The sequence below is a fragment of the Perissodus microlepis genome, chromosome 23 (assembly GCF_051167445.1).
Source record: "Perissodus microlepis isolate ML-2025 ecotype Zambia chromosome 23, ASM5116744v1, whole genome shotgun sequence".
Classification (NCBI taxonomy): Eukaryota; Metazoa; Chordata; class Actinopteri; order Cichliformes; family Cichlidae; genus Perissodus; species Perissodus microlepis.
Genome location: NC_140482.1, coordinates 21785531 through 21798426, shown reverse-complemented (window position 1 = coordinate 21798426; position 12896 = coordinate 21785531). Strand labels below are relative to the sequence as shown.

Sequence of the window (12896 nt, the reverse complement as noted above, 5' to 3'; positions counted from 1 at the left end):
ACTGAAAAAGAAAAGAATCAAGGTGTTACAGTGAGCCAGTCAAAGCCCAGACTTCAGCCTCACTAAAATACTGTGTTGGGATCTTAAGAGATCTTTGAATAAACAAATGGCTGCAAACCTTATTGAACTAAAGCAACACTGTACAGAAGAGTGGACCAACACTATAAACACCAGTATTAGCTGAAATGCCCATGGTAATACATAGGTGTTTTCTAATCTTTATATAAAAGACTTCCCTGAGTTCAGCTGTCATGATGGGGCTGAAAACATTTTTACTCATGCTGTAAAGTTGGGCTTTCTAACATGGCAGTCTGTGGGGGATTGACTCACTCACTTTTCACGGGCAGCCTCGAGTGGACATTTGATGAACTGCAGTTTCTAGGACTCATTTTTCCACTGTGCCGCTTGGAAATCCGATTTGAATGGCAAAACATCCGTTTCACCGCTTTTTTCCATTATAATAGCCCATGCATCATAATCTTATCCCACATAGAGCATTTGTAACCACTGTCGCCAATTAGTATTAATTAAGGATCATAATAACAATCAATCATGCAGTTTACTGTGGTGCTGTGGTATGATAAGCTTTATAACATGCTTCATAATTAATGAAAGTGAAATGAATAAAAAGAGTACATAAAAGTAATGACTCATAATCACATTCATAAAAACACATTAGGTTCGTATGTGAACCTTTTCAAAATCACCCTAAACAAACATAGTTGTATTATTCTAGTCCATTTCTCACTTTATTTTTGCATCTGCATTGTACTATATTATTCCTGAATACCGCTTAATGCCAGTGCGCATAAATGTATAGCCCCTGGTGTCTGTGAAGGCCACACCAGACTGTAGGATTTACATTATTTTTGTCATATGCAGCTATTCTTTGAACCCTTTATGAAGGCATCTGCAGTTCTGTTTTTACTCATTTACTCAGGCTTTTATCTCTAATGTTTCTTTATGCCCCATAACTGAAAGTTAAGAAACATGAAAATATAATATGGTATAAAGAAATATGAGATGGTTAATATTATTAAAAATTATTAGCTTTCATATATTTGCTCAATATTGATCTTTTATCGAGGCACTTTTAATGGTCAGTGAGTGAGGCTTCTTACTCGACTTTGAGCCTTTTGATGGAGCACAGGGGAAGAGGAGATTAAGTTTTCCTTCTTCAACTATAATTCTAGATACATGCAATATGCTATGCAGTTGAAAAGTCCTAAACAACCCCTCATTTGATACTATTTTGCTTTGAGGGAGTCAGGCTTTCTTGATGTTTTTTAAAGTGCTCTTGAACAACAGTTCTCTGTGCTATCAGTGGTTTCCTCTGGACATGAGTCTGGTTCAAAAACACATGATTTGTTTACATTTCTTTAGTCATATCTATGAAAATGGCAAGCTAGATCAATAACACAGTTTGACTGACATGAAATAGTATTTTGCACAAGCAAAGTGACTCCCAAAGAGCTCTTTGCCTAAAGCCTTCCATATGTCAGCATTGTATTTTGCAGCGTGTCCTTAAAAGAAAAACAGAGTAAACTAGAGAGTGGAGAACAAAAGAAGCATCAGGCCTAAAAAACTATCTACAGCAGATGAACAGGATCTGAAAGTCATGTCCTTAAGAAAAAGGGGGGAAAAATCCAGCAAAGACCTGAAAAAGGAAATTTTCACTTGCTACACACGGGACAGACATGACTGGGGGAAAGAAAAGGGAGAAAGAAAGAGGGAAAGAAAAACAGCGGGGAAGAGGGACGGGGATAAGGGGCAAAAAACAAACACCAACAAAACAAACAGACAAAAAATACATATATCAATCACCTGGATCACCTGTTGAGAAAGAAAAAATAGAAAACAAGCAAAACAAAAGAGAGCAATATAATAAACAACATCATCGCGATAATCTATGTGAATATAACAGTAAATACTAAATACTGAATATTATTGTGCAGCACATAGGATCGACAGCACACAGTGTGCTTTGAGGTAGGAGCCAAAAAGGGTGTAGTTTGTGTGTGTGAGCACCCGTGTGTACACCTGTGAGCATGAGCGCGCTTGTATTTAAAAGGTTCCTTCATGTAATGATCTGCTAGAGGGTGTGGGGGGCCACAGCCCCGTCCACCAGGGCATGAAGCAGGTATGGAGGAAATCCAGGCTCCAGACATCCAGAGGCCCTCAGAGCAGAAGAGACCAATGAAGACCAACAGAGGGGCAGCCGCGCCACTATCCCAGAAAGAGTTGAGGAGAGCCCCAGATGAGGGGTCACTCAGCAGCCGAAGCCAGGGGGGGGTTGCAGTGACGTGCCCGTGAGCGCCGCCGGCAGCCAGCTGTGCCAGAGAGGCCGAGGGCACCCCACCCCCGAAGGGGCCCGAGCGAGCCCCAGGCTGCAGGCCCCGACAAGCAGCCACCAGGAGTGAGCCGGTGTGTACCTGGACACAAAGAACCACCAATGCACCGATGTCTGAGGGCGTCTGCCACTGGCAGGGGGAGTGGTGGGGGGAGATAGGCCTCCATACCTTGGAGGGCCTGAGATGTCCCTAGAGAGGTGGCGTCTGATACCTGATACCTGACATATAGACACAAACAAACAGGCACACACAGATACAAACATCCATTCCCACCCTCATGCTCTCATATGCAATTACTCAGCACTCACCCAACGTGGAGACAGACATAAATAGACACTGTAGACCCAGGTAGTGTTACCGTCTTCCCTGGGGTGGAGAAAAGCAGACTGCCCCGACTGATGCTGTACTTTTGGGAACTGCAGGGAAGATGGTACACGGAGAGAAGGTCAGGAAGGAAAACAGAGTGTTCCAAGAAATGAAGGCGATGGCCAAGACTGGATGAGATGGTGTCATATTTCAGGAAATCTTAAATAGGCATTCAGCCAGTTTTTATTTTAACATATCAACATATCAAATAAGTGTTATTTCACAATATAGTCGCTATTATCAGTATTTTTCCTTTATATGAAGTGGGGAAAAGGCAACTCAACTGGTGCCCTGCAACCAATAAAAACAGGCAACATGTTGACATTATGTCAGAAATTGCAATGAATCTGGGTGCATAACAGAGCAGTGTGGGATCATGTTGACAGAGAACAGAACAAAAGGCAGAAACATCCAAAGAAGAGCTTGAATGTCCTTCAAGAAGCCTGGAGAACTATTCCTGGAGACAACTTACAGAAATGATGAGAAAGCTGCCTAAGAGAGTTCAGACTGTGCTGATTAATAAAGGTGGTCACACCAGAATATGCTAGAATTGTACAAACCTTAGTGTAGTTCCATGGATGTTTGCACATTTCAATAAATCATTGCTTCTCGTTCACATTTTCCTTGCAAAATAAAAAGAAACTATGGTGGCCCAAAAGTTTTGTCCATCACTGTTCAAAAAAAGTGTGTGTAGCTATTATTTTTTAAATTACCATGTCTTAAATTATTTTTCCTGTAAAATAAAAGTTGTGTAAAGTCTTGGGTTTAGCCCAAAGGCACATCATGGGAGGACTTGCACTGGAGAAATCTGTATGCATATCTATCAGCTGTGTTGGCAGCGTTTCTCGAGTAACTGCAAAGTAAGTTAGATGAATCCATTACTGAAGGCGCACAGGCTATTACCCTAAAAACGTCATGCATTTTTGTTCAAATGGGCGAGCTCTGAATGCCATGTAGCTCATAGTCGCTTGATGGCATTCACCTTCTTACCAACTGTTGCTAAAATGTAAAATGATACAGTTGAGCGTGCGCGCCAGCCCGGAAGGTCTCGATTTCTCAAATGACAAAACTGTTTACTCATTTCCTACAAATACTCCTCCTTCCAAATCAGAGTTACTCTGTTGCACCATACGAACTGAATATCTGCGTGTCTGTGCTTTACAAAAACATTCCCACATATCTGGAGGGCTTGCAGGTGCCTGAGCTCAGCAACTTCACCACACAGCCTCGGTTTCCAAGACAGCACGGGCACCTTCTATCATGATTATGTTGTGGGGAGTAAATAAAGCACTTTTTTGGCTTGTCTGCTTTGGACCGGGTGCCGTGTATCCTGAAGCTACAAAGTGCAATTTAGCAACATGTGAAACTCACATTTTACCCAGAGGTAGAGCAAAAGAAGAGAAGAAACAAGCCTGTCGGGAGCGCATGAGATTCTGTTTGACTGAGCGCTCCACACTAGGCCGCTAATTGCCTGCGATTGATGGCAGAAAGCGCTAGAGGAAATGTTAAACTTGCAATGCATCATGGGTAGTTGACCCGTGTCGACTCAGTCTTGTCTGTGCCTCTCGGCGATGTTTCTTTTTCACGCGTAGGCGGGGGTTATTGGCATACGCGAGGCCCGTGCGTGCATTCAGATTTGTGTGTTTGCGTGCGGGGCAGAGAAGACGTTTTGCACAAAGCCTTTGTGGCGCTTAGAACTGGAAAAACACTCTGATCCATCAGACTTCAGGCACGAATCAAAAGATAGCATCTAAAATAATGACCTGCGCTGTGCAAAGATTTTAGAGCCCTTCTTCTTTCCCCTTTTTTGACCCGCTTCAATGCTCTTTCAGTGGCCGGCTCAAGTCATTGTAGGGGAGGATTAAGGTGTGTGTGTGTGTCAGTCGAGGGTTCATGCACCTTGCTGGTACAAATTAGCCCTCCCACTCACCTTGTTAAGTGTATTTTTTTTCTTTTTTTTTTTTTGAGAAAATACAAGGAAGGGGGAAAAAAGGCATCAGTTTTGGTGCCCACTGTCCACCTTGTTAAATCGGAGCACACAACGCCTACAAGGCAGCGGTGGGCAGCTACTCCGAGCAGCATCCTCCAGCTTCTGTGTTTGCGTTTCTGAGACAGAGCACGGTTGATGTGGCAGGAGGGGAAATGCAGGTGCTTGTGTTTACTTCCCCCCGGACCTCCCTCCTTCCCTCCCTTCCTCCTCCTCCTCCTTCAGCACTGAGGAATGCAGATACATATTGATCGAGAAAGTGTTCAGGGAAAACAAAACAAAACCAAAATAAACTATTTATGGCAACAGAAGGAAATTAAATAGTGTCAAACAAAATTACAGAGAAAGAGCAAAGTAATCCTTTAATTTAATTAGGTACATTACAACAAAAAAAATCCTTTCTAAGTCTTGGTTTTTTTTTCCCTTTTCTTCTGCTCCTCTCTCCCTCTTCGTTTCCTTTGCTCCTGCTGGAAGGCTTTCCCTCGGTTGCTAAGCAACAGGGAAACAGTTTTTCTTTGGTTTTGCCAGTGGCTCCCGGAGGCTGGCAGGGAGAAGGGGGCACAGTGGAGGCACTGTGGAGTCTGCCAGCAGCCGAGTGCATGCCTACAGCTGGGTCGGGGTTGCGGAGCAGCCCGCGATGCCCCTGGCAGGCACCTGGAGGGTTACGGCGGAGTTGACGGTAGAAGGGGCGAGCTCGCGTAGCACTCCGGCCCTCAGGCTGTAAACATGAGGTCACGGAGGGGTCAAAGTGATGAAACGGCGTGGCTTCCAGCCGAGCGGGGGCCACGTCAACCAAAGGCCCTCGGAGAAGAAAGCCTTTCCTGAGCTCTTTGTCTTTAAAGGCTGAGTCACAAGTGGCACAGAGTTGCATAAAGTTGCACAACTTTCTAACAAACAGTTTGCAAAAAATATAGCAACACATATTTGAGAGAAAATGATTTCACTGAGGGTTTTTTGACAGGCAGTGGAGTAACTCACAATAGAAACTCTTTCCTCTAATAAGTATGCTAATCAAAGCCTACACTGAAATTGATTCTACTGCTCTTTTATTATGTTGTTCTGTCTCTTTTCAGGTGATTGACACATTGTAATCTTGCTAATAAGCACCTCCAGTGTCTGTTTCCTTCCTATTGTGTTAGTGTTATAATAGGCCAACCTGGCAGGTGCGTAGCGTTTTCTTAGCACTCAATGTAAAAAGAAGCTAATCTCAGTTACCTGCTATTATCGTGAAACGCAGCCACCCAGCGCGCTGCGTCCTAGCTGTCACTCTCTGCTAATGTCCCCCAGGGGTCAGCAGCCAATCAAACCTCACATTACTCATTTCCTCCCTCCCCTCCCAACCAATCATCCACATCATTATTGGCCTGTCTCTGGTCATTAGGATGTCTCAGTAGCTGCCCTGTCGCTGGATATTTCAAATGCCTTTAAATGAGAGTTTACTATTTAATGAAGATTTCTGCAGGACATGAAGGCAAACGAATGCCATGAATTCATTTCCAGGGCTGAACACAGAGGCTTTTCTGGTGAATTAAAATAAAGACAGTCAAAAATTCAAAGGGCTCACCTCAAGTTGAAATAATTGCTGCTTTCAGTTCAAATGCAAGATTCAAATATAAACCAAATCAGAGAACGTGAAAGGTCTGCGCCTGTATTAAATCCTTAACTTATCTTAATCGAGGAGGTGCACAGCAACTCTCTCCAGAAGGCACATTTGTTTAGCGACCTTGATGCCCCGTACACTAAAGAAACACATGTTGACATAACCAATTTCTATCATCTAATGCTCTTATTGGTATTCAGACATTTGGTGACTGCAGTCAGCAACCTAGGCAGTTTGTAAGATAGCTTTGGGCAAAACACAGCAAGCTAGCTGTCGTTAACACGACAGTCGCACTAGAAAGAACTTGGAGACCATGACGCAACCAAATTAACGCAAAAAATTATTGCAACCGTGCACAATTAACCTTTCATCTTGTTGCTTTTTAAATGGTTACTTTGAGGATGGGGATGAGAACTGCAGCCACTCGCTGTCAACTGCTGTCTTCAAAGAAACTTTTATGTGCAAAGTAGACGGTGATAGTCAGTCTGCTGTCAGTTCATAGTTGATTGGGGTCAAGCTGGCGATTACATGCGGCCTGTCTTTGATAATTGAGAAACGAATTGTGATAAATGGGCAAAAACTGCAAATTTGTTACTGTCAGTTTGTCTGTGAAGGTTCTCAGTCACTGTCAGTTGGAAATCTCCTGTCATCTCCATAAACAGAAACTCCTGCAAGAGACTGCTGCCTTTTGCCTTATGAAAGCTAAGATCAGTTCTAGCTCCACTATCACCCTGAACTAGATAAGCAGGAGAAGGTGAATTAATGGATGAAAATTCAGAAATTCTTTTATAAATGGTGAAGTAGTTGTTGCATAACAGCAATTTAACGGCAAAGCTTGAAACCTTATTTTTAAACTGGTATGTAACCAGGGTTGAATTGTATTCTCTGTTCAGTACAGACTGTCTGACTGTGATTGGAAGCAGGTTTCTCCTATCCAGGTGACCTGTGCAATCCTGCTGCAAGTGTAGTCTGTCCTACCGCCCATCAGTCCGGGGTCTTTCTGTTTGGAGTTTGCATGTTCTCACCGTGTTTGCGTGGGTTCTCTCAGGGTACTCCGGCTTCCTCCCACAGTTCAGAGACATGCAGTTAGTGGGGTTAGGTTAATTGGTAACTCTAAATTGCCCATAGGTGTGAATGGGAGTGCGAATGGTTGTCTGTGTCTATGTGTTAGCCCTGTGACAGACTGGTGACCTGTCCAGGGTGTACCCTGCCTCTCGCCCTAAGACAGCTGAGATAGGCTCTAGCCTCCTTCCCACCCTGAAAAAGGATAAGCAAAAGAGGATGGATGGATGGATGTTTTTTGCAATTCTACTTTATACTTTACTCTAATTTCACTGTGCCATTACTGAAATCTGGCAGTTATTAGTTAAATATAGCTGACAAAGTAGAGACAGCATTGTTTGAAAGTAGATTAACACTGTTGCCTCAAAGCAAGAAGGTCTTGGGTTCAAAGGTCAGGGCCTTTTTGCGTGGAGTTTGAATGTTCTCTCTGGCTGCTGTGGCTTCCTTTCACAGCCCAAAGACGTGCAATTAGTGTGTGTTAGGTTAATTAGTGATTCTAATTTGCCCATAGGTGTCAATGTGAGTGCAAATGGTTATCTGTCTCTCTGTGTTAGCTGTGCGACCCTGCACCTCGCCCTATCACACCTGGGATAGCCCCCCCCATGACCCAGAATTAAATACATGGAAGAAGATGGATGGATAATGGATAATAAAGTATTGCAGTGAGGTTGCAGGTCTAAGGCACTTCAGTGTTTGGTTCAGTTTTCATGCCTGGAAGCTGTGTCCAGACACAGAGTAAGGACACCAAAGGGCATTCTCGCTTTGATTTCTATGCCATTAAAAGTCATTGTGCAGCCACAGGCTTTTAATACCCAAAAGCTACACCCATCTGTTTTAATCCTTACATGGACTTGTTTATAAGCTAACTTTAGCAAGTGCTGTTGACCAATGGCACTGGCGGTATTGCGGCAAGGGGCATCGGTACAAGTAAACTGGAATCTGTGGAAAATTGATCCTGTTTTTTAACTAAGGAGAACAAGAGGATAATACTCACAAAAAGACGTGCACACTCACACTTTTAAGAAGTAGTGGGTTCCAATTACCTTGTCAGTGGTGGTTGGTAAAATGTGTTAGTGCACCATTTAGCAGCTGTTGTGTCTACATTATGTTTGTGATTATCTTTCTTTCTCTCTGTCTGTGAGTATAAGGAAGCCTGCACTGCTGTTTGAGTCACTCACATAACTGATGCACTGCCACAGCAATGGATTTTTAGCAACAAGGGAATAAGCTGTCTCGTAGATACACACACATACATGCGCATACACAGATAAAGCTGCATATCTGGTAATAATACTTTATATGAAGTGGCAATTTGGTGTCTGTCTGATTGATGTGGCTCCCAGTTTTCTCAGTTTTCTTCTTATGAGGACTTTTTCTGTTGATGTGTCAATAAAGTGCTAGTCTACTGTTGACATTTAACCCCAAGTTTTCAGTTATTTTTCTTAATTTGTTTAGTGATGACCCAGGGTTGAGGACAAACGCTTTTGTGGAGAATTTATAAAAAAGAAAAATACTCCAAAATTCAAAGAGCCTGCCTTGGCCCCATCCTTATGCCTAACTTGGCAGATGAATAAATTTTCCCCGACAAGTGAATAATCAGTGTGATTTTTTTGTGACTTTTGAGAAGGTCAATTGATGCACAATGAGGCAGATGGTTGAGGTCTTCCATGCTCTTCAGCAAGGCACTCAGCATGCTGAAGCTCTCTATTTTCACATTTTATGAGTCCCTCTTGGGCAGATTATTTTTCTTTTTTTTTTTTGTAGTTTCTTCAACAGCATATACTGCTGAAGCCTGTGAAAATAAATCAAACCGATACCATTTATATTTGAATAAGAAGAATATAAAGAATATAAAGATATGATTGCTTATTGGGTCTATGAATGTGATGTGCGACTGCAGATTCCAAACCCTAAAAGAACAGTTGAGGAAATATAATCAGAGAAGTGCAATCAGTCTGCAACTAAGCTGACATTTTAATCATTTTGGTCTGTACATCCAAATTTTTTATGAGGTTGACATTTCAAAATGCAAATAACATGCTCTCTGCACAGAAAATGAGAGGAATGCAATACAGCTTTAACTATAGTCGACAGAGCTAGCAGGCGTTGGAAGAGAGGAATTGGAGGTAAAAATGTACGTTTCCATTCACTTACAGAGGGCCCGTGGCGCCAGTGTCCGGCAGCCTCGCCTCTATCAGTGTGCCCCAGGGCAGCTGTGGCTACAATGTAGCTTGCCACCACCAGTGTGTGAATATGTGTGTGTGAATGACTGAATGACTGAATGTAGTGTAAAGCGCTTTGGGGTCCTTAGGGACTAAGTAAAGTGCTATACAAATGCAGGCCATTTACATTTAAACAACCAGTCGTACAACAGTGGGGGTTTAAATCTGAAGTTATGGACTTGGGCGTCATTTATTTATTGGTATCCAATCTATCGTCACATTGGATGTTTCTTCAAAACCAGTTGGATTACTCCCTAATTTGGTCTTGGCAACTATGCTCACTGGCTACTGTGTTACGCTAAAGCAGACATCTAATTGGCCGATCACATAAAAGCAACTCAGTATGTTAAGGCATGTAGACGTGATCAAGATGACCTGTTGAAGGCCAAACTGACCATAACACTGAGGAAGAAATCTGATTAAGGTGTTTTCAACATGACATAGTTGTTGTTGTTGGTCTGAGTATTTCAGAAATAACAAAAAATAACTTGAATAAAAGAGACAAACTCTGTTTCTCTGTATCTACTGCCTATTCATTTTCTCTGTGGTAGTTTCCATAACATTCAACAAAATCTGCAAAAGATGGGACTTTTTGGTATCTTGTAATGTTCAGGTTACAGGCTAATCTTCTTCTGACTGTGATTAAACAAATAAGTATGCATTAGGTAAATGCCAAACTTGCATGTCCTGCAGAATCAACTAGAATGTGGGACATTGTACCAAGATGTGGAACCTTCTTTAAAAAGGATGTTCAGTCCCTCATAAAGAGACGCATGCTGTCAGCCTAGTCAGAAGAGAATTCTCTGTCTACTTTGAGCTGATAGAGACCCAACAGTAACTGGAATAACGACTTGTTACAACCAAGATGGGCTCCAGCAACAGAAGATCACAGTAGTTGCTGCTCTTGTCAGCTAGAAACAGGAGACTGAGACAGGCTCACCTGCTCTGATGATTTGCAAATAATGCTGCAAAATTCAAATGGTGGGGTCAGAATTTGGCATAAACAACATGAAAGCATTAATCCATCCTGCCTGCCTGAACGGTTCAGGCTGGTGGTGGTGGTGTAATGGTGTGGGCAATACTTCTCACACCTGCCTACCTCAGTATTGCTGTTGACCACGGCCATCTCTAAGATATCCAGCCTGGTACTAGCAAGGTTAAATTCAAACTGGAAGCTGGTCCTGAAAACTAAATAAATAAATTGTTAAATATCCTAGCAATGGTGAAAATATGGTTATACATCTATAACAACTGGTTAAAGTTAAGAATATTCGTGATTATGATTAACACAAAGGCTAATGTTGGCTAATTTGTTCGACTGTTCTTCGATTTTCAATCATTTAAAATGATCTTTTTTTTTCTTCCCATACAGTCTATCAAAGAAGTGACCGGTTATGTGCTGGTGGCACTTAATCAGTTCGACTACCTGCCACTGGAGAACCTGCGGATCATCCGAGGCACCAAACTTTACGAGGGTCGGTACGCTCTGGCCATCTTCCTGAACTACAGACGGGACGGTCTGTACGGACTAAGGCAGCTGGGATTACGTAACCTCACAGGTCAGAGTTATGTCATGAGTGAAATGTATTTTAAACAATACACTCAATAACCAGTATGTTCATGTGAAAACCTCTTCACGTTTCTCACTTATCTTATCTTAGAGGACAAATTAGGCAAAATACATTCATAAATAAATAAATAACCCAACCAAAATAAATATATTTTCATCATTTTAGTTATGATAATTCACTCTTAAAAAAGTGAGATGCTTAGCAATTTAAACTCCCTCATAAAATAAATAGCATCTTTTTTGTGAATTATGCATATATTTCCCAGCGCCCTATCAAACATGTTGCCGTTTTTGGCACTACGAATGCTTTGGTTTGACTTGTTTTTAACACCCACATATACAGCTTTAATAGGGCCTTTTTAATTAAGTCACAAATCGGAGTTCGACTTTTGAAGTTACGTATCTGCCGCGCTGGCAAATTAATCTTCAGTGTTGCCATATAGAGAGATCAAATGTCTGTGAAAAGTCCTATTTTCCTGTTAATTACATTTTGTTTACACACTCCAAAATGGGCTTCTTTCATGTAGTAAGTTTTTGGAAGTGATTGTACCATGTTTTATGCAACAGCTGCTCCCTTTTTTTTTTCACCCGCTTGTTTTTGTTATGTCAGCGTGGATAAGCTAAAGTGGATTGTATTTGGAAAGGGTAGCTTTTTGTCTGCGCTAAATTTATCTGTGCATAAGGTCCTTGAGTCGCGACCTCTGCATCAGCTAATCTTTGCCATTTTGATGTGACCCAGTGGTAGAGCGACCTTCCAACTGCACTCAGAATAACAGAAGCAAGGACTATGTTGTATTACAAGCTTTGAAATCGTGTTTTTCCTGCAACTGCTTCACTGTCTTACCGAATTACATCCCTGCCACTCAAATTTCTCATTATTTCTATTAGTCATGTGATGTTCTACAGATTTAATGGCAGTGCGGCTGCTAAAAGGTTAGTTTTTCCCTGCATGTCGAGGAGTCAGATGCTACCTTTATCTGCCAGCTTGGCTCCAGCATTGCCATCCCTTGGAGAAAGAAACACAAGATGTCTCAGGAAGAACGCTGGCTGACGGACAACTGTCACATGTGATCTTAGGAGAAGCAGTAGAGTCTGGGGGGGTCATGTGTTCTCTTTTACAGCATAATTTGACGCTGTACTTTTGGGAACTGCAGGGAAGATGGTACACAGAGAGAAGGTCAGGAAGGAAAACAGAGTGTTCCAAGAAATGATGGCGATGTCCATATTTCATGAAATCTTAAACAGCCATTCAGACAGTTTTTATTTTAACATATCAAAATATCAAATAAGTGTTATTTCACAATATAGTCGCTATTATCAGTATTTTTCCTTTATATGAAGTGGGGGAAAGGCAACTCAACTGGTGCCCTGCAATCAATCAAAACAGGTAACTTGTGTCACATGTTGACATTATGTCAGAAATTGCAATGAATCTGGGTGCAGAACAGAGCAGTGTGGGATCATGTTGACAGAGAACATAACAAAAGGCAGAAACATCCAAAGAAGAGCTTTGAATGTCCTTCAAGAAGCCTGGAGAACTATTCCTGGAGACAACTTAAAGAAACGACACGAAAGCTGCCTAAGAGAGTTCAGACTGTGCTGAAGAATAAAGGTGGTCACACTAAATATTAAATATCATGGTTGTTAGAATTGTACAAACTCTGTTTTTGCCTTGTATACTGTAATTAAATGTTTCAATAAATGTCTCCAACTATTTCCCATTTTTCACACAAAACAC

At 41.9% G+C, this 12896-nt stretch overlaps 1 protein-coding gene across 4 annotated transcripts in view; it reads left to right on the top strand.

The window, feature by feature from the left end:
* LOC146361395 (receptor tyrosine-protein kinase erbB-4-like) overlaps positions 1–12896 on the top strand; it is a 363843-nt gene that overhangs the window by 214591 nt on the left and 136356 nt on the right. For all 4 annotated transcript variants that reach the window (XM_084922478.1, XM_084922479.1, XM_084922477.1 and 1 more), the window contains exon 3: positions 10961–11147. In XM_084922478.1, the coding sequence (XP_084778604.1) occupies positions 10961–11147 (187 nt within the window). The remainder of the gene's footprint in view (positions 1–10960; positions 11148–12896) is intronic.